Source organism: Ornithorhynchus anatinus, chromosome 5 (genome assembly GCF_004115215.2).
Source record: "Ornithorhynchus anatinus isolate Pmale09 chromosome 5, mOrnAna1.pri.v4, whole genome shotgun sequence".
Classification (NCBI taxonomy): Eukaryota; Metazoa; Chordata; class Mammalia; order Monotremata; family Ornithorhynchidae; genus Ornithorhynchus; species Ornithorhynchus anatinus.
The window spans coordinates 72,968,634-72,996,156 of record NC_041732.1 but is presented as its reverse complement, the minus strand read 5'-3'; the positions used below and the strand labels follow the sequence as shown (position 1 = coordinate 72,996,156).

The following is a 27,523-nucleotide window of genomic DNA, read 5'->3' as shown; positions in this document are numbered from 1 at the left end:
TACCACAATTATTATTATCTCCATCCTCTAAGCTCCATGATAAGATGAGCAATGAGTAGCATTTACTTTACGACAAGAATGGCTGTTTAAACTGAATCGAGGAGGAAAAAGGAAGAGCTCACAAATGCAAAGGTCCCAATTAAAATGTTCTTTCTGGAAGAGGTAAACAACTGCTAGGCTATCTTTTTGTCACAGAGTCATGCACAGGGGAAGAAAACTTACAATCTGGGAACACTCATAGTCTTGGTGGGCTGCTGGGGGCCGGGAGCTGGATCGCTGTGGCAAAGGGGGTTTGCCCGAGGTACTCAAGAAAGGAGACTGTGTAGAAGTTGACAACTGGGATATTGACAGCTGACACAGAAAAGATCAGAATGACAGTGATGATATTAACCACAGCAATATTAGGCTTCTGCAGGAAATAATTCCAAATCCAGTCCCTGACAGGAAAAGCCTTCAGCACCACTATAAAATACTGAGAGTGTTAACTGTGACAATGAAAGTGATATCTGCTAATTCAACCAGTGAGGCATTGAGATCTTCACATAGCCCTCAGGGTTCACAACATTTCAGCTGCTTCAACTTAAAAAAATATGCTTTACCTTCAGCAAATGCTTGATGATCCAGAAAAATGCCAACATTGTGTGCCCTTCCAGAATCCTGCAAAGACTGCAGGGTTTTAAGAGGACTACTGATTGGAAAACCAACCTATTCTTCAAGAGTTAATTTATGTTATTTGTTAAGTGCTTACTATGTGCCGGGCACTTTAGTAAGCGTCGGGATTAGCAGCGTGGCTCAGTGGAAAGAGCCCAGGCTTGGGAGTCAGAGGTCATGGGTTCAAATCCTGGTTCTGCCACTTGTCAGCTGTGTGACTCTGGGCAAATCACTTAACTTCTCTATACCTCAGTTACCTCATCTGTAAAATGGGGATTAACTGTGAGCCTCACGTGGGACAACCTGATTACCCTGTATCTACCCCAGTGCTTATAACAGTGCTCTGCACATAGTAAGCGCTCAACAAATACCAAATTATTATTATTATACAAACTAATCTGGTTATATACCGTCTCTGTCTCACATGGAGCTCACAATCTTAATCCCAGTTTTACAGATGAGGTAGCTGAGGCACAGAAGTGAAATGACTTGACCAAGGTCAGACAGTGAATAAATGTTGGAGCTGTTATTAGAACCCAGGCTCTTCTGACCCTCACACCCATATTCTATCCATCTGTCTATTCTGCTTCTACAAAATATAACTAAATTAAATATAACAATAAAATCTAACTAAACAATTTATATTTATAAGTATTCATAAAAATAGAAAAAAACTCAACATTGCTAAACAGATTCTTCATGTTGGATGCTATTAAAATACACATTTTCATTCCACTTGTTTGATGCATGCAGCAACTCCCTTTAAAATAAACCTAGAGTGTTGGAGTTCTGAAGATCTTATTACAAGGCTGCACTGCTGGTCTTCATTATAATGCCCTTTGGCATTTAGAAGTTTCGGATGTAAAATGTTTCCTCTTGTAACAATCTCCTACTCATCCTAGAAACTGATCTACCAGAAGGGAGAGACGTGTAGTCACCCCAGCAGGAAGAATAGGAAGATGATCAGAACAGGGGAAGCAGCGTGGCTCAGTGGAATGAGCCTGGGCTTCGGAGTCAGAGTTCATGGGTTCGAATCCCGGCTCTGCCACTTGTCAGCTGTGTGACTGTGGGAAAGTCACTTCACTTCTCTGGGCCTCAGTTACCTCATCTGTAAAATGGGGATTAAGACTGTGAGCCTCATGTGGGACAACCTGATTACCCTGTATCTCCCCCAGCGCTTAGAACAGTGCTCTGCACATAGTAAGTGCTTAACAAATACCAACTTTACTTATTTATCTGTGAACATGCCTTTTGGCCACCGCCTCCGAATTAACTATATGCATCAAAAGAAGCAGCCTGAGGCTCATCTTCAATAGTGAGTAATGGAGGTTTTCTAACCAGCCATTTTCCAGGATCTAGTTAGGGAAAGGGAATTCACTGGGAGGAACTGAACTAGAAGAGCCCTGCCAAACACTTAGATCCGGCCAGGCTACGCGGGAGCTCTAGCCCAGCTCATGTGCCGTTGTTGGGGAAGAGGCAGGAAGACTCCAAACCTACAGAATTGAAAACCTGCCCAAAGGACACCTGCCTTCCATCCAGTGAGAGGTACCCTGGTATTGGCAAGAGCAGGTCCTCTCAATAAAGAAGAGTGAAGTCCTGAGGTTCTCAGGAGACTCAGATTTTGGTGGGAGGGCTAGTCTCGCTGACTAGTCAGCACAACTTGTCCCAGCAGCTCAAGGGAAAGGAAAACAATGCTTGAGCTAGGTCCGGTGTTGGCCTTTGCCCTGCTCCTCCCATTATCCCCAGCCCGGAGAGGGTGGGGAGGCAGAGGAAGTGGGGGAGGAATGTAGGAAGGAAAGATTTCCCAAGAATGAGGGACTCTCAACCATTACTCCATGCTGCCAGGAAGAGTAAATCATTTTAAGAAGCGACCAAACGTGTCTTAAACAGAGGGCTGGAGGATCATTAACAATCAGTAGGAAGCTGCCACATTGACAGCTTGACAATGCAAGAGTGCACACTGGGAAAACATCTCCCCAGCCTTCTGACTTTGCACACACTATTCCTCAATTTGGCTCAAAGTAAATCGACTGCCACTTAGTGGGAGGGCCTCGCCTTTTAAGTGTACTTTTCCAAAAAGCAGCTGAGAAGAAGATGCTCACTTTGGAAAAAAGGCTCTTTTCCAACCCCAAAATACATCTTGGCCAGCCCAATCCTTTCTGCAAAGACTTACCCCCGGCCCTGGTGGAGACCCTTGAGTGGAGAGCAGCATCTGGGGCAAAGGGGAACCTAAAGAGAAGCAAACGGAGAAGAGCTTGAGGACAGCACAAAATTCAGTTAAGGAACAGGACTACCAACTCTTTTGTTTTGTACTCTCCCAAGCACTTAGTTCAGTGCTCTGCATATATTCATTCCTTCAATCATATTTATTTAGCGCTCACTATGTGCAGAGCACTGTATTAAGCACTTGGAATGTACAATTTGGCAACAGATAGAGATAATCCCTGCCCAACAACAAGCTCACAGTCTAAATAGGGGAGACAGATAAAACAGTTAAAACAAGTAGTCTAGCATAAATATCATCAAGAGAAATAGAATCATAGATATATACACATCATTAACAAAATAAATAGAGTAATAAATAATATATACAAATATGCACAGTACTATGGGGAGGGGAAGGGAGAAGAGCAAGCAAGCACTCAGTAAATACCCTCGATTGAGACCCCAAAATGTTTGTTCCATCAGAGAGGTTTCAATATAAATATGCTCATAGTAAAGCCTACACTCATTTTCCCAAAAGCTCCCAAACCATCAGTTTTATAAGATGTTAATAATAACAACTGTATCTGTTAAGCACTTACTGTGCATCGAGCACTGTTCTTAGCGCTGGGGTAGATACAAATTAATCAAGCCAGACATAGTCCCTGTCCCACATTGAGCTCACAATCTAAGGAGTGGGGAGAACAGGCATTTCATCCCCATTTCATAGTTGAGGAAACTGAGGCAGAGAAAAGTTAAGTAACTTGTCCAAGATCACACAATAGGGAAGTGGTGGAGCCAGGATTAGAATCCAGGTCCTCTGACTCCCAGGCATATGCTCTTTCCCCTAGGCCACGCTGGTCCCAATGATAAGATCGCAACCATATCTGGCTGGAACTTGGCACCCAAGTCATTCCTCCATATTTATTTTGAGACCGATTTCTTGTTTGGACCGGGATTGGATGCTCATATACCGGCCTAAGGCCCAATGTGATTGACAGAGGCTGTCTGGGTGTGCTTAAAATTTTACGCCACTTTCTTTGCCCCATGACCAGCCAACTTGAAGGGCAGTCACAATAGCATGGAGTTGGGGAAGTGTTTGGAGATGAGCCTGCCTGAATTACCACACTTCAATCAAGCAGACGGGCTGGACTTGGGGTGCCTGGGGCAGGTTCTGAGGCATGGTATTACCCGTGTATGACTGGAAACTTGACCCAAATAGATACATTTGGCATCAAGGATTAGGTTTGCCCGAGGCAGATTCTGGTCAGAAACAGAAAATTTTCCACAAAGAAATCGTTTCCAAGAGGATGTCTTGCCCTCAGCCAATCTGGCCGATCTTGGCCCCTACAGGTCTCTGTGACTTTATAACTTCTACTAGGGATCCCTCTTAATAGTTGAGAAGAGGAAGAATCGTTCTGCCAAATTGCATAGGCGTTTTTGTGCTGGGGGTTTTGGCTTGCATGAAAAATGAGATGAATTGCCGCAATTCTCTTAAATCGTGCTTTTTGGGGAAGAAATGAAGTTAAATCTGCCATTTAGTACATTTGCATCGACGAGCAGAGCTTCTCCCTCTCCCCATACATTACCCCTTTTTCTTTTAAATCATGTGGTCTGGCTAAGTGCACTGTTTAATGAGAGATGAAAGTTTCAGGACACTTAAGGCTTTTCCATTGTGCTTATACCATTGCTTTTCATTATTTTCAACTGTTCCCACGTTCACATCCTGAAATTGCCTGGGTTTGGATTTTGCCCGGTCTAGCAGTTCCCTGGCACAGGCAAACTTGCTGCTCTGTTAAGCAGGAAACCCTTTTGAACAGATACATGCAGCAGATGTTTCTAGCCTAGCGACGACTTCTTTCTACCGCATATATTTCTGTCCCTATCCGTGTATTAATGTCTGTCTCCCCTGCAAGGTTGTAAGCTTGTCGTGGTAGGGGGGAGGGAGTGTCTACCAATTCTGTTGTATTGTACTCCCCCAAGTGCTTAATACAGTACTCTGCACACAGTCAGTGCCCAGTAAATACCATTGACTGATTGTTTGAGGACCTCCTTGGAAAAAGAACTCTCTCTCCTTCAGGGTCTAATGGTCTCCATTCCCAGGGAACTCTTTAGCCTCTAGCGGGCAGCATTAGGAATATAAAGAGCCACATATTTTGTGGTATCCAGTAAGGTCTGCAGCGGACAGGTTTTCTTCTCTGAAACAGTTCACCCCAAGAAGAGGCAACAGCCACACTGGGTGTGGGGACTGTAGACTGGACCTACCCATAAGAGAGCCAGCAGCAGTGGAACTCAGACTGGGGATGGATTGATCGCTGGGTCATGAGATACAAAACTCGGGGCCCTGTAGATTTTAGTTAGGGTCACAGATTTTGGCGAGGGGAGGCCTAGAAGCCGCCCACTGGAAACTCACTGGGCGGTATCGGCTCCAAATCTCCAGCTACTCCCTGGGTGAGGCCTACTATCTACTCCGAGCCCCTTTATGAGTATCTTGGCATCTTTGCTTTTCAGAAAGAATGAATTGATTTTTGCTAAAGCAGCATAAGCTGTGTGAACCACCATCCTTAACCTGAATCTAACCTAACAGATTGTAATAACTGCTGATCTGCACTTATAATTATTGTGTACCTTTTAAATATGCAAAACAACAAGTCATTTGGAGCATGGTTAATAAGCAAGGTCTGGCACCACCAGGAGCCTGACCCAAATGAAGTTGGTCAGGGCAATTTATGGCATTAACCCCTAAAAAATGCCAGGTCAGGTATAAAACTGTCTATTTCATCTACTCAGGCAATGGAGAAGTTGAGGGGGGGCTCGGTAGGGTACTTTCAAAAAGGCTTGGAAAAGAAAATTAGATCCATTCTCTCGACAGGAAACGGGACTTCCTCAAACAAAGGCTTGGAAAAGAAAATTAGATCCATTCTCTCGACAGGAAATGGGACTTCCTCAAACACTTGGTTCCAGCCAGACAGTCCCCCAGTTAAATTCCATTAGCCTACTAGCCCACAATCAAACAATGGCATTTATTGAGTGCTTACTGTGTAAACTAATAATAATAGTAATTCTGGTATTTGTTAAGTGCTTACCATGTGCCAAGCACTGTTCTAAGTGCTGGGGTAGATATAAGGGAATTAGGTTGTCCCACATGGGGCTCACAGTCTCAATCCCCATTTTACAGATGAGGTAACTGAGGCACAGAGAAGTGAAGTGACTTGCCCAAGGTCACAGAGCAGACAAGTGCTCTCCGACTAAGTGCTCAGAAGAGTGCAATACAATAGAGTTGATTAGACATGATCCCGCCCCACAGAGAGATTACAGCCTGGGGAGAAGAGTACAGAGAAGAAAATTAATTTTGGCATTTATTATGTGCTTACTACTGATGAGCAATGTACTAAGAGCTGAGATAGATATAAGATGATCAGGGCCCACATGGGGCTCCCAGCCCGCATGGGAGGGACAACAGGTATCGCACCCTAATTTTGCAGATGAGGGAATTGAGGCACAGAGAAGTGTAGTGACTTGCCCAGGATCACACAGCAGACAAGTGGCGGAGATGGGAGTCGAACCCAGGTCTTCCAACTGCCAGTCTCATACTTTCCATTAAGTCATGCTGCTTCCCAGAGTAAACTGAGTCTAGGGGCATGTGGAAACGATGAATGCATTACGGGAGGGAGTTGGTCTTAGCTCTTTTCTCTGAAACTGCAGAACAAAGAGCTGTCCTCAGGGCATTATGGTGGCCTTTACCTGCTCCTGGAACCCCAGTGTGGATCGATGAGGGGTGGGGAGAGGATTTTTAGGGAGCCTACCTTTCTGCCCTCCCTCTTGTCAGCTTTCTCCATCCTCAGCCTGGCACACCAACCATGATGGAGCCCCATCCCACACTCTGTCATCCCAGAACCAGGAAAGGGAGAGAACCACAGCATCCCGGGCTTTCTTTTCATAAATTTCACATTTTTTCTTGGAAATTTCTTCCGTAGAGTTACAGAGAAAAATCCCCAAGGATTAAGTTTAAATTTGGAAACCAACTGTGGGAAGCCCTAGTCCCATCTCGACCCCCACACCTGTGCCTCGACCGGCCGGTAGGTAAAAATAATGGTATTTAATGAACACCAAGTGCAACATACTCTATGGAGTCCATGAGAAAGTACAACAGAAGGAAGAGCTATGTTTCCTCCCACAAAGAGTTTACCATCAATCAACCAATTAACTCATACCTACCCCAGCACTTAGAACAGTGTTTGAAACGTAGTAAGTACTTAACGAATACCATTAAAAAAAATCAATCAATGGTATTTATTGAACACTTACTGTGTGCAGAGCACTGTATTAAGCGCTTGGGAGTTGGTGTGGCTTAGTGGAAAGAGCATGGGCTTGGGAGTCAGAGGTCGTGAGTTCTTATTCCGGCTCCGCCACTTGTCAGCAGAGTGACTTTGGGCAAGCAGCTTAATTTCTCTGATCTTCAGTTACCTCATCTGTAAAATGGGGATTAAAGACTGTGAGCCCCATGTGGGAAAACCTGATTACCTTATATCTACCTCAGTGCTTAGAACAGTGCTAGGCACTTAATAGTGCTTAACAAATACCACTATTACTATTATTATTATTCCTTGCCCATAGCAAGCTTACAGTTGCCCACTGCCAGGACAACAATTTGTCAAGACCCACATCATGATTTTGTTCCTTGAGAGCAGGGATTATGCCTACCAACTCTACCAAGCACTTAGTACACTGCTCTGCACACAGTAAGCGCTCAATAAATACCACTGATTGACTGATTGGCCTCTTTCAGCTTAGAGAGTTTGAACACTTGAAATTTTGATGGACCGGTTCAGGGCTCTCTTGCCCACTCCTTTGGACTCAGATCACCCTAGTGGAGTTGGCATCCACAGCACCCACTCTGACAACATCTCCCAAATGTGCCAGGAGGAATGCAAGCCTAACCAGAACTTCCCAAGGAGATGTAATAATAATAATAATAACGATGGCATTTGTTAAGCGCTTACTATGTGCCAAGCACTATTCTAAGCGCTGGGGGGATACAGGGTAATCAGGTTGTCCCACATGGGACTCACAGAATTAATCCCCATTTTACAGATGAGTTAACTGAAACCCAGAGAAATTAAGTGACTCGCCTAAAGTCACACAGCTGACAAGTGGCAGAGCCAGGATTAGAACCCCTAACCTCTGACTCCCAAGCCCGTGCTCTTTCCATCGAGCCACGCTGCTTCTTATATAGATGTAGAAATACGACCATACTGAAAGAAAAGTCCCGATGAAAAGGGAGGGGTCTTGGTGGAGCCACTGTTAGGACTTTGTTAAAACTGTTCTTTCCCTGGATTAAATGAGTAGCTTTCTAAATTGGCAGCTCTTCAGTAGACATTCTGCTGTTCCTTTTGCAGGAACTGGGCTCTCACATTGCAGCTCTTCAGTAGACATTCTGCTGTTCCTTTTGCAGGAACTGGGGTCTCATTAGGTGCTGGGGAAGGGGACAAGCCTCACAGATAGGATTAGAGAACCTTCAGCTGAGGAGCCTGGGCAGGGAGAGTGAGTAAATGTCAGCCAAGAGAGTCTGTTTTTCTCCAGAGGTTCATGTTCTTAGGTTTAAAAGGAGACGACGACAGATAAAGCAGAAATGCCCAGTCAACCCTAAGCGATAATTTTTCAGACAGCATCAGCTGCTCTTCAGGAACCCGGGACCTAGCTAAACCATGTTAGACAACCTCTGAGAGCTTGCCGCTGTCTATTAAATCTAACACAGTAGTGAGGGGTTGAACTGAACTTCTGGTTTCCCCATGACTCTAAAGCTAACTTCAATCTGGAAAGAGTCTACATAGATTGCTTGAGACAAAGGAAAAATTAGATTTCCAATGGCAGCAAATTTCTCTGCCTGTCCTGAGATTAATTTTCCCTGACACACTATTACTCCCCAATCAACTTCCGCCCTCAGAAAACTGCTGTCAACGAAATCATTAGAAATTTCAATTCAACTTTTTTGTCAGTTTGGCTTGCAGAAAGTCAGAGACCTGGCGTATGTGGGGCAGGCAGTCTCTTCGGAAAGCCAGGCGAGTGGCATAGCGGGAATGAGGGGAGCAAGACACAACTGGGCAAATTTCCCCTCTGCCTCCAAATCTTTGCTGAGAAGGCCCCATGCCAGCCACGAGGGCAAACTTCGTCTCTGAAGTCTTTTCAGCCCAATCATTCTGCTTATGGACAAGTGAAAATAATAATGCAGCTAGAACTGGCAAGATTTCATTCCAGTCCATCTGAAATGTGCCCTCCAGATGAGAAGAGTCTACTTCAAATCAACTTCATTTTCCCAATCCTTCTTTCCTTAATTTGCGGGGACAGAATAGGCCAACCAGGAATAAACTACTTTGTTTAGAGAAGGTCTTGGTAACCCAAAGACCCCTCGCTGGAATTGAACAGCCTGAGGGCATCACGATTGCAGTTCACATGCTCACAGGAGAAAGGAAGTCATCACTGACACAGTGGAGAGACAAGGTCCCTCACCTCCAAGAGTCTGAGGAGGGGGCTGAAGAAGAGGGAGTTTGGCTCTGCTGAGATGATCCCCACAGTTGCTATGGATACAATGATCTCATTGTGCAGTGGCATGGACGGGATCCTTCAAGGATGCACCTTTCATTTTTTTCTTGGGTCACCTTGAGAGCTCTAATGATGATGATGATGGGCTCTCAGTTCTGATATTGCTGGGGCAGAAATAGAAAGAGCAAGTAGGCAGGTGGAGGTTGGAGGGGTAGGGGGAGGAGAGACAAAAAATGGAGAAGCTCAATCAATTAATGCCATTTATTAAGTATTAGGAGGTAGCTTGGCCTAATGGAAAAAAACATGGACCTGGCTTCTAATCCAGGCACCAACATTGGCCTGCTTTGTCACTTTGGGAACATCACTTAACTTCTCTATGCCTCAGTTTCCACAAAAGTAAAATGAGGATTCAAATTCACTATCTACTCTCTCTCCTCCTTAGACTATGAGCCCCACGATGGAAAGAGACTTTGTCCAACCTGAACTGTGCTTGACACATAGTAAGTGCTTAAAAATACTATCATTATTAATAACTTCTCTATACTACAGTTACCTCACCTGTAAAATGGGGATTATGATTGTAAGTCCCACATGGGAGATGGATTGTGCCCAACCTGATTATCATTTATCTACCCCAGCGATTAGAATAGGGCTTAACACGTAGTGTTTATTAATAATAACAATAATAATAATAATAATAATGTTGGTATTTGTTAAGCGCTTACTATGTGCAGAGCACTGTTCTAAGCGCTGGGGTAGATACAGGGTAATCAGGTTGTCCCACGTGAGGCTCACAATCTTTATCCCCATTTTACAAATGAGGTAACTGAGGCCCCAAGAAGTTAAGTGACTGGCCCACAGTCACACAGCTGATAAATGGCGGAGCCAGGATTAGAACCCATAACCTCTGACTCCCAAGCCCGGGCTCTTTCCACTGAGCCACGCTGCTTCTCTAACAAATACCATAAAGAAAAAGAGATGGGAAGAACCATGGTCTCTTTGAGATGAAGGGGGAGAGATTTCCAGGCAGACAGGAAGGCATTAAGAAGAAGTCAGCATGGGAATCAATCAATTAATTGTATTTATCAAATGCTTCCTATGTGCAGAGCATTGTACTAGATGCTTGGGAGAGTACAATACAGCAGAATTAGCACACACGTTCCCTGCCCATAACGAGTTTACAGTCTAGAGGGGGAGACAGTCTAGGGGGAGAGACGACAAGGAGGCACAAAGAGAAATGTGTGAACTGGCTGTAGTAAGTAGGAGGAAAAGACTGAACATGTGGGTTTTGTCCCCATTAGAACCAGTACTAGAACCCATATCTCCGGGCTTTGTCCCCATTAGAACCAGTACTAGAACCCATATCTCCTGATTCCCAGAGCAGTGCCCTTACCACCGGAATAACAGCAGGGCTAGAGACTACTGAGAACCAAAGGAAATGGAAAAAAAAACCATCCCCAACTGTCACCCCACCATGGGCCAGGAAAACAATGAGGAGACTGGGTTTCAGAGGGCAGCTCACTAAAGAAATGGGTCTACAGTACCTGGGAGAAAGAAACAGAGAGGAACAAAGGCCAAGGTAAGGACCCCCATCCCTGCCACACACAATCTTTCCTTTAAAAGAGGGTTTCATCACCAACCCAGGCCCGCTATGGTATGCATAGTTATTGGACTTTGCAAAAGATTCAGTAATGATCTCCCTCATAATACATTCTCCCAAGCTAGATCCTCCCAGAAGCCCCGGGATATATCACGAAGCATGGAGGAAGGATTTTGTTGGCTTTTCAGGGTCTAGCGAAGGGAATGCTAATATCCTTGCCAGTGGGCCTTGGAGAGGGTTGAAAAGCCTCTCCCTGGCGTGGAACCATGGGGAGGAGCTGGCCCTGTGTGGGCAGCAGGCTTGTGACACAAAACAAACATTGGCTTGCTTCCTCAGAACGCTTTTGCTAAATACTAGCATTTTTTTTCCTCTTTGCACTTTGGTAGGGGGGTGATTTAGGAAGAAATAATTAGCAGGTACATAGGGGATCAGGTGAGGGTTATTAGTAAAGGGAATGGAGTTTGCTGAGTTTTTAACTTAGAAAAAGTACTGAATGGAGAAAGGGAGAGGTGTGGAGGGAGAAGGGAGGGGAGAGAGAGTGCGTGTGCGAGAGAGAAAGAGAAAAAAGGGCTTGGGGAGGGAGGAACATGGGGAGGCAGTTGCTTAGCAACATATGGCAGCTTCCACCAAGGGGCATGTAAAGATCAGGTTTAGGACTTCAAAAAGAGGGTAGAATTTTCTGTTGTTACCAAATAGGTGAAACCAGCCAGCCCAGAGGGAGAAGGATGAGGACCCTTGCTCAGTGCAGGCTGTGTAACTGAGAAAGAAAAAAAGAATGGAAAGTAAAGATTGTCTCTGTGGGCCTGGGCAATGGTGGGTTCATCTTAGTGAGACCACCTCTTTCAGGGTCTAGACTCCCATCCTGCAGGGGAGGCTATTGATGATGAAGATGATGACGACTATAGCATTTGTTAAGTGTTTACTACATGCCAGGCACTGTTCTGAGCACTACCAGACACAAGATAATCAGGTTGGATGCAGTCCCTGTCCCACATGGGGCTCACAGTCTTAATCCTCATTTTACAGATGAAGGAACTGAGACCCAGAGAATTGAAATGACTTGCCCAAGGTCACACAGCATACAAGTGGTGGAACTGGGATTAGAACCCAGCTCCTTTTGACTCCCAGGTCTGTTCTCTAACCACTATAGAGAATAGGCCAGGCTGTTGGAAGGGGGCGTTCGCTGTGCCAGACTACCACTGAGCAATATTTAGGCCACTGCTGCTTCCGCTGGGCAAGTCCTGCTGCAATCCATTCATTCAATCGTATTTACTGAGCACTTACTGTGTGCAGAGCACTGTACTAAGTGCTTGGAAAGTACAATTGGGCAACAAATAGAGACAATCCCTACCGAACAGGCTCACAATCTTCACTCTGCAGGCCCTTACTGGAGTGCATCAAGCTCACTGACTTCAATTAAATGTAGAGTATGGATTGTTCGGGTTTTAAAAATGTTCAATTCACAGACTGCATAGCAGGGGTTTCTGTTCAGGTATAAAACAGGCTAAAATTTGTATTTCTTTTCAGGTTTCATTAACACCTTTATTTGGGGGATTTGCAAAGTCTGCACAGAAGAACTACAAGGATGTGACAACCCTGAGACCTTTAGCTCGCATGGCAAGGTCAAGATAACCTTGCTTGATTTGGAGGATTGGAGTCTGGTGTTGATTCAAAACTTAACCATAGTTGAATCCTGATTCTAAAGTGAGGGCTCTGCATTTGAGCAAGAAAATGATGACATCCCTACCAGAGAGAAGAAAAATCTGATCATGGGGACCCAGAACCTAGGAAAATTTTCAGAATGGGAGTCAGGGAGAAGAAAAGTGCCCTCGGAAAAGAGTATTCATGATGCTTTTGAAAATGGTTCAAACTTCTAGATGTGGTGATTAATGAAAATCATGGTATTTATTAATATTTCACTTGAAGATCTTTCAGTTGAAAATCCTATTGAGGATAGTGTATTCCTTTGAGGAGTCTTTAAAAGGAAAGAGAAGATGTAAATCAACAAAAATTATTGAAAATGTTAAGAAAAACATTAAGTTTTGGGGGATTAAGACCTTTTTTAACAAAAATTATTGAAAATGTTAAGAAAAACTTAAAAGTTTTAAAAATTAAATTTCGGGGGATTAAGACCTTTTTTATTTATTTGGAGGATAGGAACTTGGTTAAAAACAGGGCACCCCTAAAAATCTTTGCCTTATAGTCCAGAGGCCCAAAACCCAAGAGATGTTCAGTTTAGAAACTGTGGACTTGTTGCTGCTTAACAGTCTAAACTGCACCTTCTCTCATTAGCCTTCTTTGTACCCAAAGGAGCGGGAAATCAGACTAGCACCCTGAATGACTAGAAATGTTCCCACCTTTCAGGTTGTTGATCCTTTGCTCTCACCAGAGGAAGTGTCCATTCAGGGCTACATGCAGGAAGGGCCAACCCCAGCAACAAACAGTGGGTCAGACCCTTCCCTCTAAAATGTAAGCTCTTTGTGGGCAAGGAATGTGTCCTTTTATTGCTATATCGTATTTTCCAAAGTGCTTAGTACAGTGCTCTGCACACAGTTAATGCTCAATAAATACGATGGAATGAATTGAATGAATTCGGTGTGCAGATGCCACCCTAAGTGGAGGTTACTTCCCAGCAGGCACAAAGCAGGGCCTTTTACAGTCCCAGGCCCCATGCCTTATAGACCTCATTCATTCAATCGTATTTATTGAGCGCTTACTGTGTGCAAAGCACTGTACTAAGCGCTTAGCACTTCCCATCTTCCGGCCAGGAAGATTGATCGATTGACTGACTGATGGACTGAGATCCACCCACAAGTCTGAGTCACCAGCCCGTTGGCCAAATCCCATCCTTTTCCCTGCCACGGCAGTTTTCCATATGGTCCAGGGCCCAGGGCTGTCCAGAATTTTCCGGGAGGGATGGGAAGGTGACAGTGCCAAGGACGTACTTGTATTAGGTCTCAAGTGACTCAATTTGAGGTGGTAAGGGGCTGCTTAGCGTGGCTCAGTGGAAAGAGCCTGGGCTTCGGAGTCAGAGGTCATGGGTTCGACTCCCGGCTCTGCCACTTGGCAGCTGTGTGACCGTGGGCAAGTCACTTCACTTCTCTGTGCCTCAGTTCCCTCATCTGTAAAATGGGGATTAACTGTGAGCCTCACGTGGGACAACCTGATTACCCTGTATCTACCCCAGCGCTTAGAACAGTGCTCTGCACATAGTAAGCGCTTAACAAAGACCAACATTATTATTATTATTAGAGGGATGGAGAAATTTCAGAAAGGACCTGTCATCTTTGGAACTCCCTTACTGTCGAAGAACAGGGTTGCACACTGGACTATTTCCCTCAGGCCTTTCAGCCTTCCCCAGTAGGGCAGCCACTACCACCAAGCCAACTAACCGGGTGCTTGCATTTTGCCTGCCGACTCGCTCTGAGAAACAAACACTTTCGAAAACCTCTGATCATCATCAACTCTCAATGTCAACCTGGAGATGGGGAGCTGAAATTCTTCGCCCGACCCTGTCTTTTCCTGTCACAAATGAGGAGAAGATGGAGGCTCAGAGAAGTTAAATGAGGGGGCCCCCAAGTCCTGGAGAGTCACTGGACAAGTCAGCCCGCCAGCCAAAAACTCCTTTCCCTGGGGCTTGGGATGGACCTACCAAGAGCTTATCCCGTTCAGGCTCCAACAGATAAGTTGTCCCATCCTGGCCCCTTCCCATCCAACTGAGCTTCTGATGGATCTGGTCCTGTGGGGCGATCACCAGTGTTCCAAATCTTTTAATATATTCTAATTCACTGATTTATATTGATCTTCATCAGCTGAACCGCCCTCCTGAAAGGATGATCCTGGCAACACTGGAAGCCCAGCAGGGCCACAGATTCGTCAAGGAGATGCTAACTTCACACATTCCAAGAAATGCCACTTTCAAATGTTTTCCATGGACTCTTTCAAGAGTTCTTCTTCCAACTTCTTAGGACTAAAGAGCAAACTGAAATTCTGACCCACCTGGAACGTTCGTTAAAGCAAAATATGGGTCAGGGAAGCGCTAAACTGGGTAAAAGGCACGGATTGAGTGCCCTCTAGTGCCCATTAAACAACCTTTCGGGTTGCGTGATCGATGGACTACCGGCCCACGGTAATTCTATAGGAAAATATGGAACATTATTCATCACAAGAAGCCAAAGCACTTCACTTAAAGGTGACAGCTACAATATCATTAAGATTTCCAGAGGAACCATATAAGTTGGTAAAATATTGAACTATGAAAAGTTTCCATCATAACTTAAACAGCCGTATGTATTTAAAGTCTCTTATTGAGTCTGGGGAGACAAGGTCTTAAAAATGTGTGGAAGCCGAGACGGAGGCTATCACATTAACATGGCCTGAATGCAGTGATAAATCCAAATTAAATAAGCTTAATGGAATAAGATTCCATCCATGCAGATCTTTAGTCCCCAAACAGTACCTGAAAAACAGATTAAGCTGCTACAGCATATTTGCACAGTGCTTCAATTTTAGTTTCTTCGGGAACAGAACGGTATGCTAGTCAGTGGGGGGAAAAACACCACTGGCAACTTAAGTTGCTTCTCCTCCCTCATTGGCTCCTGAGTACCACCCCCGCTACCACCAACTCTTCCAGACTTTAAACTCCCTCCTGTACCCCTAACGTCTTCCCCTCCCCCTCCCTGTCCCTGATGACCTTGCCAACTAGTTTGTTAGCAAAAATCAGAATCATCAGATATATGCCCCCTCCAAATCTCCCTCTCACCTTCACAGCAACCTCCCACCCCTTCATCCACTCTCTCATCCACCCTGACCGTCTCTCAGGAGGAGCAGATCACACAGGTCATTGCAGAATTTCACTGACAGTGGTGTTTTCTTTGATTTGAAGAACTATACAGCATTGGAAGAATACACACCTGAGACTCACAAGTCCCAACTCTCCTAATTGTATTCTTTGTGTCTTTGGGCAAGTCACTTAAAATCTCGGTGCCTCAGTTTCTTACCTGAGTCTTGTGTGCCACGGGCCCGTGTCTAGTCTGATTATCTGATTCTACTGCAGTGCTTAGCACAGTCCTTGACATAGAATATGTGCTTAATAAATACCATTACTTATTATAATAATTCTATTGCACTCTCCCAAGCACTAACTACAGTGTTCTTCACAGTGTAGGCACTCAATACTTTTTTTTTTACAATGACTGAAAAGTATAAATACCGTAGCTCTATGTGCTTGGGACTGTGAACTCATTGTGCATAGGGAATGTGTCTGTTGTTCATCCATTCATTCAATCATATTTATTGAGCGCTTACTGTGTACAGAGCACTGTACTAAGCATTTGGAAAGTACAATTCAGCAACAAATAGAGTCAACCCTTGCCCACAACTGACTCACAGTCTAGAAGACTAGAAGTTGTTACATTGTACTCTCCCAACCGCTTAATACAGTGCTTTCCACATAATAAGTGCTCAATATATATGGTAATGAATGAGTGAATGAATGGAGAGCTGGAAAAAAAATTGGTCCTTTCAGGTGAGGAAGGGCTGAGGAGTGGTAAGTAGAGAGGAGAAAGCAGTGACTTCTCCATGTAAGAAACTTAACATTAACATGAGCCTCTGAATTGGGTTTAGCGGCAGCCATGTCTCTGGGTAACAGTGTGTGGAAGGTTGGTGGGTCGCTAGGGGTTTTCTACACAGGACACATGTACCAGCTTGGCCCCTTCAACCCGAGGAAGAGTGAGATTTCCACTTCAGACCCACTCTGCACCCAGCCCAGCTCACTCTCTCTTGTGGTTGTGGCTGCTGACAACCTCCATTTAGTAGAAATAGCACATATTAAGCACTTACTGATGAGACATCTATTGACATCTATTGAGCACCTACTCTTTTTTTATGGCATTTGTTAAGTGCCTACTATGTGCCAGGGACTGTTCTAAGCACTGGGGTAGATAGGGTACACAGCACTAGACACTGACCTAAGCACTTGGGGAAATACAATAGTAGCACAGCACATGCTCCCTGCACTAAGGGAGGTCTTGAGCTCTCGGGGAGATGGGAAAAATTATTTATGGAGAGCAAAACTGGAGTAAGAACAGGTCTAAACAGGATCTGATCAAAATGCCTCATCCTGGGTCCAGGAAGGGGTTGGATGGAAAATGGCCACGAGGGGTATCTGAATTCCTCGGTCACCCCCATATTACCTGGGGAAGAAAGAAGTGTATCGGCAAGAAATCCTTTTCCCTTTGTGCACCCTTTCCGAATCCTCCTGTCCACTCTGTTTCTTCTGTAACTGCTCTGGCCTCTTTTTGGTCTGCTGCTCAAAAGCAAAGGAGAGGAGGCAATTCCGCAGCCCGAAGCGCACCCCTCATCCCCGAGAAGCAGAAGTCACAGCTGCAGGGGGCTGAGGCGGGGGAAGGTGGGATATGAGTCAGCTAATGAGCTGGTGAACAGACAGCTTCACTTGCTCCCAGAGAGGCCACCACTGCTATAGCCTGGTATTTGTACAGAGGAGGGTGTAAATATGATAGCCCAGGAGAGAGGAAGAGGGAGAAAGAGACAGAGACAGAGAGAGGGAGACTAACGACAGCCTCCATTAGGGAATGGAAAATCGGGGGGAAGAACCAGCAGCAGCAACCCAAAGAAGGAAGGTGAAAGACGTGGTTTGTGATGAAATTGCAGAGTTCAGCTGAACTCTCTCTGCTGTTACAGACAGTTAAGATTCTGCTACAGCCTGACCCTGGGGAGGGGAGGGGGGAAAACATGTCAAGCCTGTTTTTTCTTTCCCCTTCCTCAGAGGATGGTGTGAGGGCTTATTCCTGGGGGTTGCTATCCGGTAGCAGAAGCAACATGACCTAGTGGAAAAAGCATGGGACTGAGAGTCAGAGGAACTGAATTCCAATCCTGGTTCTGCCACTTGCCTGCCGTGTGACTTTGGGCCAGTCACTTAACTTCTCTGAGCTTCAGTTACCTCATCTGTAACTGTAACTTCTCCTGAAACTACTACATAACCTGGGCTTCAGTCCTCTCTTGGCTCTCCTCCTAACTTCCTGGCCATTCCTCCTCAGTGTCTTTCACAGGCTCCAAGAGAATGGGTAATGACGGAGGATAGGAGGAGATCCAGAAGTAAGCCTTGAGAGACTTCCAAAGTTAGAATCCTCCTCTGCTTTCCACCCCCCCTAACTTTGGAAGTCTCTCAAGGCTTACTTCTGGATCTCCTCCTATCCTCACTATCCTAATCTCCATTTTACACATGAGGGAACTGAGGCACAGAGAAGTTAAGTGACTTGCCCAAGGTCTCACAGCAGACAAGTGGTGGAGCCAGGATTAAAACCCAGGTCCTTCTGGCTCCCAGGCCCGTGGTTCCATTCACTAGACTATGCTGCTTCTCTCCCAAGCACTTAGTATAGTGCTCTGTATACAGTAAGTACTCAATAAACACCATTTCTTGACTGATTAAATAGACCTAGGAAAAGAAGAGACTTGCTCAGTTCCCCCAGCCTCTTTCACCCTCTCATACCCCAAACAGCATACAGAAGTGTGAAAAGGAGTCAGGGGGATGGAAAGCTACTTGGGTTGGATGCTTGGATGACTCTCACTGAACTGCTTATTCCCTTGATTGTTACTGCAGCATTATAAAGTCTCGACGATCCTCTTTGATTGCTGGAGAATCAAACAGCTTCAACGGCTGCCATTGGGCTGTCAACCAATGTTCCCTGTTGCAAGATTGACTCTTCAATTACTTAGCGATCACCCAGCCGCACGGCCTACTCTTTTGCCTCCAGATGAAGACTTCAAAGAGCTTCTCCCTGGTGACTGGCCACAGACAGCTCAGTGAGGCTGGGGGATTAATCCTACGCTGACCCTGCCTTCCACCACGAATGTCCAATGGCTTTAGGATGCTAATCACTGTTAATGACTCCTAACGGGGGGCTCTTTCTAGCAGATGAGCACCAATCATTCAATCAATCATATTTATTGAGCACTTACTGTGTGTAGAGCACTGTACTAAGTCTGCAGAGTTGGTAGACACATTTCCTGCCCACAATCAGTTTAGAGTCTAGAGGACAGTATCTTAACTGCAGGATGGAACCAACGGCTTCGGTCACAAAGCGCCACATTAGTGAGATGATAAGATTGCCGTGTTGATGTTTGGTACTAATGTTGGGAACAATCTGGTTAGCACATCCACAGAACAAAAAGGAAAAAAAAAATTCAAAAGCCAGCAGAAGACTGGCTTTCCAGGGAGGTTGAAGGATTCCTCAGGAGGTGGTTTGTGGTGAAACAATCAATTATTAGTTTTCCCAGATAAATATGCTCCGTTCGCTCAGCAAGCACCAAAGTAGCAGGCAGATGGGCTGCCAACCCACCAGCGTTCGGGCCAAGAAAATAAATGGCATTGCCACCACCTGTTGAGAAAGATGCTAAATGGGATTATTTTAATAAATTTGAATGTCAGCTCAGAGAGATGTTTCCTAGTGTGGAAGAATGAGTGAGGCTGCCACAAGGGAGCCAACGTGCAGATAAGGTGTTCGGAAAGGTCTTCTAAAAAGTGTCAGTTTCATGTGGAATGGGAAAGATCCTGGAAGGGAAACCCTCTGCTTGGAAGCTAGTGGATAAACCATGGGCCTGGGAGTCAGAAGGTGATGGGTTCATTCATTCAATAGTATTTATTGAGCGCTTACTATGTGCAGACCACTGTACTAAGCGATTGGAATGAACAAGTCGGCAACAGATAGAGACAGTCCCTGCTCCCACTTCCGCCACTGTCTGCTGTGTGACCTTGGGCAAGTCTCTTCACTTATCTGTGCCTCAGTTACCTCATCTGGAAAACAGGGATTAAGACTGTGAGCCCCATGTGGGACAGGGAGTGTATCCAACCTGATTAGCTTGTATCTACCCCATCACTTAGTAAGTGCTTAACCATCAACATCATATCTTCCAGACAGGACCTATGTAGGGAGAGACTCCTAGGAGACTAGCATTCCCGAAACATTCTATCACCTGACTGATGGGACCTTCTTAGCAACCAAAGTCCAAAGCAGAAGCAGGTTTGTAAGAGGCCTAGGAATCCTCTGAAGATCATGAAGAGCTTGCTGAAAATCTTCCTGAGCACTGATTAAAATTTTTTTAATTTATATATTTCTCTGTACATTTGATTTTTTAATGACATTTGTTAAGCACTTACTACGTGCCAGGTACTGTACTAAGCACTGGGGTGGATATAAGCAAATTGGGTTGGACACGATCCCTGTCCCATGTGGGGCTCGCAGTCTCAATCCCCATTTTCCAGATGAGGTAACTGAGGCACGGAGACGTGAAGTGACTTGCCCAAGTTCACAGAGCAGACAAGTGGCTGAGCTGGGATTAGAACCCATGTCATTCTGACGCCCAAGCCCATGCTCTATTCATTAGGCCACTCTGCTTCTCAATTCGATTACTTATTCCACCATTTCACCCTGAGATATTTGTATCTAATTCCTGCGATAGCCTTATTCTTCTTCCTGGTTTCACTACTTGAAAACAATTTTTTGTCTGCCTCTCCCATTAAATTTGAGGGGAGGAAGGTGTCCCTTGCTCACGTGGGACAACCTGATTCCCCTGTGTCTACCCCAGCGCTTAGAACAGTGCTCTGCACATAGTAAGTGCTTAACAAATACCAACATTATTATTATTATTACCAAAGTGTTTAGTACTAGCACTCTGTAGGCAGTCAGTAGGTTCAACTTGACCAGAAAATATTCAAGATTCAAATCCCATCAGGGGTAGGTCCTCATCCTGAAATTCTGAATCAATCAAGCAATTGTATTCATTGACCACTTACTGTGTGTGTAGCTGTGTGTGTGTGTGTGTGTTGTACTACGCAAATTGGGACAGTACAATACCAGAGTTGGTAGACAGGTTTCCTGCCCACAGTAATAAAAATAAGGTTGCATTTGTTAAGTGCTTACTATGTGTCAAGTACTGTTCTAAGCGTTGCAATAAATACCAGCTTATCAGGTTGAACATAGTCCCTTTCCCTGGCTCACAGTCTTAATCCCCATTTTACAGATGAGGTAACTGAGGCCAGAGAAGTTAAGTGATTGCCCAAGGTCACACAGCAGACAAGTGGCGGAACTGGGATTAAAACCCAGGTCCTTTTGACTCCCAGGCCTGTTCTCTATCCACAGGCCATTCTGCTTCCAGTCTAGAGGGGAGGGTCAGATATTAAAATAAATTATGGATATTCATTCAATTCAATCTTACTTATTGAGCACTTACTGTGCGCAAAGATATGTACATAAGTGCTTTGGGGCTGGAGGTGGGGTGGATATCTAGTGCTTAAAGGATATAGATCCAAATGCATAGGCAACGCAGAAGGGAAAAGGAGTATGGGAAATGAGGGCTTAGTCAGAGGAGGCCTCTCGAAGAAGATGTGATTTCAGTAAGGCTTTGAAGGTGGTTTATTGCATACGAAGGGGGAAGGATTTCCAGGGAAGCAGGAAGACGTGGGCAAGGGGTCAGTGACGAGATAGACCAGACTGAGGTAAGGTGAGTACAAGTCTACTTGCATGCATGTGTTTTAAGTTTGCCCCCCATTAGCCTGCATTTTTCTCGAGGACAGGGACTTGCTTACTCCCTCAGCACCTAGCCCAGTAGTTCCAGTAGCACAATGTATAATAACAATGATGAGGATGGTATTTGTTAAGTGTCTACTATGTGCCAAGCACTGTTCTAAGCGCTGGGGTAGATTCAAGATAATCAGGTTATCCTATGTGGGGCTCACATTCTTAATCCTCATTTTACAGATGAGGTAACTGAAGCACAGAGAAGTAAAGTGGCTTGCCCAAGGTCACACAGCCGACAAGTGGCGGAGCCGGGATTAGAACTCACGTCCTCTGATTCGCAAGCCCTTGCTCTTTCCACTAAGCCACACAACTTCCCTTAATGTCAACTGACCAATTCTCTAGACATCCACGTGAATCTAAGAGAGCACAGCTGCTCTCAGGTTCTTTTGGAATGACAATGACGTAGTGGCAACCATTTTCCTAGTCACCCTAGAACCGCCCACTAGTACCAAGCTCCCCTAGCTCACAAACAATTCCGGGCAGAAACAGCAACTTCTTTTACATTAAAAAATCATTAAGGATTGATGTTTCTTGTACGAAGCCTTGTCGCCAATTAATGGTTTGTGTTCTCATCCACCAACTCCGAATCTTCGGTTCCACGCCGCCCACGTAAAGTGCCCTCTGAGGGGGGTCTCTGCAGCTGCAGATTCCCCAAACAACTGAACTGTTTATCAGGCTGAACCTTGCAAGCCACCAACCACCGAGTCACCCACCACCGCTGTTCAATTCTGCAACTTAGAGAGCAGGGCATCAAGTGGAAACCCAATGAATCTGCTCAAATAAAAGTTGGCCGTGGTCGTTCTCTCAGAAATTTGGTGATTATTGAGTAGGATTAGGAACAGATGGAATTCATACTGTGTGCTCGAAAAGTTAGCACCCTGGAAAACACTTACTCGATGAGGGAGTGGGCGGCTTCTTCGTACGCCGTAGTTCTTGGATGTTGCCTGCGGAATCTGTGGATGCTCCGAAGTGTTCTTCTGGGCTAAGTGAGAATTGGAACTGGATAGTGCCCGATTCCACTTGCTTCACCTAAAATTAAGCCAAGGGTTTTTTAAAAGATGAAATCTTATGAAAAACATGTGTGGCTTTTTTGAGTGGCTTTCCTATAGTGCTTTGAGGTCAGTGGTAAAAGCTTCAAAAATTAAACTAAGAATGTCAGGCAGAACGGCCACATTTTAAAAAACAATTCTAAATACAGTGACCCTAGATTAGAATACTCCCATTTTTTTTTCTGGAGGAGAAGGTCAGCAAGCGACCCAAACTCAAAAATGTCACTTTACAAAAATCAACCAAAGGAACAATTGGGAACAGGCTGCTCAAGGATTTTCATGTCTTAAAGAAGACCAATGACTGAATAAAATGACGCCCCATGAACAAGGGCTAGGTGTTTGCCTTGCCATTTAGTTTATGTCTTGGTCTTGTAATGAACTTCACCACTGAGTAAGAAGTGGACTTTCTTCTAAAATCTCTGAAGAACATCTGGATTCTAATCCCACCTCCGCCACTTGTCTTCTGTGCAATGTTGGGCAATTCACTGAACTCTGTGCCTCAGTCACCTCACCTGAAAAATGGGGATTTCTAGGTGGGACATGGATTGTGTCCAACCTAATTAGCCTGTACCTACCCAGAGCTGAGTAAAGTGCCTGGCACATAGTAAGTGCCTAACAAACACCATTAAAAATAAAATCTACTGTGAAACATGAAGAGGAGTGCTCACTTGCCATGATCTGATGTTGAAATGCTTTTTAATGTTATTTATTAAGTGTTTACTATGTGCCAGGTACTACATTAAGTGCTAAGGTAGGCAGATACAAGCTAATCTGGTACACGGTCCATGTTCCACATGAAGCCCACATCCATTCTACAGAAGAGGTAACTGAAGCACAGAGAAGTTACGTGGCTTGCCCAAGGTCACGCAGCAGACAGGAGGTGAAATCAGGATTAGAACCCAGATCTCCTGACTCCAACCAGGCCCCAGCCACTAGGCCATGCTACTTCTCATATTTCATGTCATTTTTTTCCTACCATCACCTGCGCTTCTAGGCTAGATGGAAATAAAGCTTTCCTCAAGCTGATTTGGAAATGAATCTTTCAAATTTGGAAAAGACTTGTTTCCAGGGCATAAAGTACGGACCTTGCGCTGGAAATTGCCGCAGCTTCCGTTGCCTGATAAATGCAAAGCACACAGATCCTGTGAGTTACTCTGCATAAGCCCAGCTCCCGGGAGCTTCCCAGGGTCTGTGTCCTCACTCAAACGTAATAAAGTCTCCACCTGAAATCCTAATTGAGCAAAAGCCCTTCGGTGGAAAAAGGCCTTGAAATTCACTTTTTATAAGTCAACGGCAGCCAATTTTAGTTCATAAAAAAGGCAACGATCAGAGAAGGGGCTTAGTTACACTCCTCCGCTTCACAAAACCTACCCTCTTTCCCGTCAGACAGTAGCTTACAGGAAATGATGAAACCCAATTAAAAGGGGCTTCACTGGATTTTCCCCTTCAGGTCCCTTGCAAGCTCATGCCTCCACAGACCTTGCCAAGTTCCTAAATAATTTTAGTTCTATTCAGCAATTCAGCATTTCAGGGGACATCTGTCACATCTGTGTATTTCTGAATTGCACTTTGATGCTCAGTCTATACTATTTCCTGGGTATCTTCTCTGTGCAAGCAAAGTACAGATCTCAAGAGCCCTACTACTGCCCATCTTCAAATGATGACAGCATCCCTAAAGGATAAAGGGCATGGTAAGCAACAGCTCAGGGAGCCTGAAATTAAACAGAATAAATTTCTATCACATAAATAACATTTTCTATACCCCCGGGTTCACCATTTAGCACTTAGGGTGGCAATTTTCAATAATAAGAGCTCACATAAAGGCTTGCGGGGGAAAAGGAAAGTTGGGTTCATAATGAAGGATGCCCCTGGTAATGAGAGACACAGAATAAACTGATGCAACCACCAGAATCCAGTGCCCCTGTTGCTATTATCCGAACCCATCAATAACGGCCCTGGGAAATGAGTTTCTCTTGAGTCATAATCCAGATGACACTCTGAAATAGAAAGCCTTTTCCCTAGCTTGCCACATGAAACACTGCAATGCTCAGTGATTCAGAACAAGACTCGATAGAGAATTCTAAGACACATTTTGGAGCTGAAAGTGTTAGAGTCTCGGCAGATTAAACTACTATGAAAAAATAATCCGAACATACCATATTCACAACTTTCTCCCGGGAATCAAATACGTCACCAAGCCCAGAGAAAACAGCCACATGCAAACACAACTCTGGGCTCATTTTCAGAATACCTATCAACAACCAAGACACTAAGAGTTCCCAGGAAGCCTAATGGACAAATGAAGATGATACGAAACATCTGATGAACTGGAGGACAATAAGTAGAAGATGGAATGTCATTTTTTTTTAATCAAAAGTTTAATCAACATGGATCCTTTTCATGGCCAAATTCTGCTTGGGAAGACAACCCACATCTGAAACTGTTCACTGCATGACTGCAAGCGTTACTCAAATTCACTGGGCCGTAGAGTTAAAAGTGATACCGGAGCATATTCTTTGAAAGGAATTCTCTCTGGAAAATCCTTTTTTGAATTTAAACCGGCACTAGGAAAAGCTAACTTAAAGTGTCAAGAGAAGGTTAACAGGATCACCCTGTGCAGAAAAAACTAAAGATTCCAGAGCCCCTTACTGATATCGTCACCTCTGTTCAAGGAACTCCAAATCAGCACGTTCCTCAGACGGAAATCACTTTCCATTATCCCGGCTCCCAGCTTGCCTCTTCAACTCCAGTGGTACCCACAGGTTGACAGTGGGTGAGGGTCTAGTGAGCAGATCTACCAGCAACCCCAAGGAGCACTTGTCAATTAGTCTCTGAGCCAATCAGGAGGCACAAATGAAGCTACAGTTCTTTGGAAAATAACACTTACCAATCCGGTCTCAACTTGATCACTTTTAATTCTTCCATGCTTCCCTGAGGCAAAAAATACTCACTGCAAACTGTACCCTCCATCTTCCATCAATGCGGGTCTCATTAGAGCTGTTAGGAAATGAGCAAATTCTGCCAGTTTTTTCCTGAACAGATATTAAATTTCCTCCAAGCAAACTGGGCTGGAATGACCCTAGGGAGGGTAAATTCAGTGGAGCAGTAACAAGAATTTGTGATTTACCTCTTCTGAACTCATGCTGGTTGAAGGGATCTTGTACACCAGGCATCGGGTGGGGTTAGAACGGGCTCCTCCTTGAAGGGGTAAAGTCACGTTTTTAGAGCTGGATTCCAGCAATGGCGTCCAAACGGCCCACCGAACTGTGTGCATGAAGGCCATGCTGGACAGAGATGTGACCGAGGAAGCCTATGATTGAAACAAGTGACACCTGACATGAATAACCAGGCACCGCCACCGATATGAAGCGAACTCTTCCTCAGGCAATTAAAGCATTTGAACAAAATTCCATTCACTCTTCTGACTCTGGTATATGCTGTTAGACTGAAACACTCAGCGGGATGGTAGCTGTTTCTTTAGTAAAGCCAATCTGGGGCCAAATCATAAAGGAAGCTCAGATCTCCTGAATTTTCCTTATTCCCTGGCCTCTCCGAGTGGCATCCTTTCTTATACTTTTCATTTTCTCTTTAAAGATTCGTTTTGGAGGACAAGCTCACTAAGTGGTTTGTAAGTTGGTGAAGAGATTTTCGTGAGGAAGCAAGGGGGGCCGAGAAGGAAAAGGAGCATTGGGGGAGGGGTAAAAAGAAGAGTGGGAGGAGGGGGAAGTGAGTAAAGGGGGAGGAATGAAAGGAGAGAGGAAGGTAGGGAAGATGAGGGAGAAAAAGGAGTAGAGAAAAGACAGGAAGGGAAAGAGGTTAAGGAGGTGAAGTTGATTTCTTTAGTTAAAGCTAAAGAAAAAATCCTTTCTGCAAGCCACGTTTTTCTCTGGCTCCATTTCTGCCTAGAGACAACTTTCACAATCAAGGCATAACTTTGTACTCTCCCAAGTGCTTACTACACTGTTCTGTACATAATCAGCATTCAATAAATATGACTGATTGATTATCCAAATTAGTGATGATGTGAATTCCCACAAAAACCCTAGGAAACTCAGAGAGTAGCACAATTACGTTTGCTATCTTGGGACAACAGGTAACGGAACCAAATTCCCTTATACTTGTTGCTATTCAATGACCCCCAAGCAGTTAAATTTCCCCAAAGAAGCAAATGATAACCCTAGCACTGAGTGGAGGGTTAATAATAATAATAATAATAATGTTGGTATTTGTTAAGCGCTTACTATGTGCAGAGCACTGTTCTAAGCGCTGGGGTAGACACAGGGGAATCAGGTTGTCCCATGTGGGGCTCACAGTCTTAATCCCCATTTTACAGATGAGGGAACTGAGGCACAGAGAAGTGAAGTGACTTTCCCACAGTCACACAGCTGACTATTGGCAGAGCCGGGATTCAAACCCATGACCTCTGACTTCAAAGCCCATGCTCTTTCCACTGAGCCACACTGCTTCTCAGGGTTAGTGCTCTGCACACAGTATGCGCTCAATAAATACAATTGAATGAGAAGCAGTTTGGCCTAGTGGAAAGAGCCCGGGCCTGGGAGTCAGATGATCTGGGTTCTAATCTCGGTTCTGTAACCCTGGGCAAGTCACTTAACTTCTCTGTGCCTCAGTTACTTCATTTGTAAAAGGGGAACTGAGAATGTGATCCCCAAGTGGGACAGGGGCAGTATCCAACCAGATTAGCTTGTATCTACCCAGCGCTTAGTAGAGTGTCTGGCACTTAGTAAGCCCTGAACAAATATCACAGAAAAAGACACAAGACACTATATTTTGTGAAGAATATCATTAAGAATGTATCTGCAGCACTCAACTTGAGAAAGTGTGATAAAAGCTTCCATTTTCATTCATTTACTGCCAAATGG

At 44.7% G+C, this 27,523-nt stretch overlaps 1 protein-coding gene across 2 annotated transcripts in view; it reads right to left on the bottom strand.

The window, feature by feature from the left end:
* NPHP4 (nephrocystin 4) overlaps nt 1–27,523 on the bottom strand; it is a 169,772-nt gene that overhangs the window by 48,505 nt on the left and 93,744 nt on the right. For both annotated transcript variants that reach the window (XM_029066495.1, XM_039912090.1), the window contains 4 exons: nt 25,771–25,953; nt 22,488–22,623; nt 2,825–2,880; nt 223–351 (listed from right to left, as the gene is read on the bottom strand). In XM_029066495.1, coding sequence (XP_028922328.1) covers nt 223–351; nt 2,825–2,880; nt 22,488–22,623; nt 25,771–25,953 — 504 coding nt within the window. The remainder of the gene's footprint in view (nt 1–222; nt 352–2,824; nt 2,881–22,487; nt 22,624–25,770; nt 25,954–27,523) is intronic.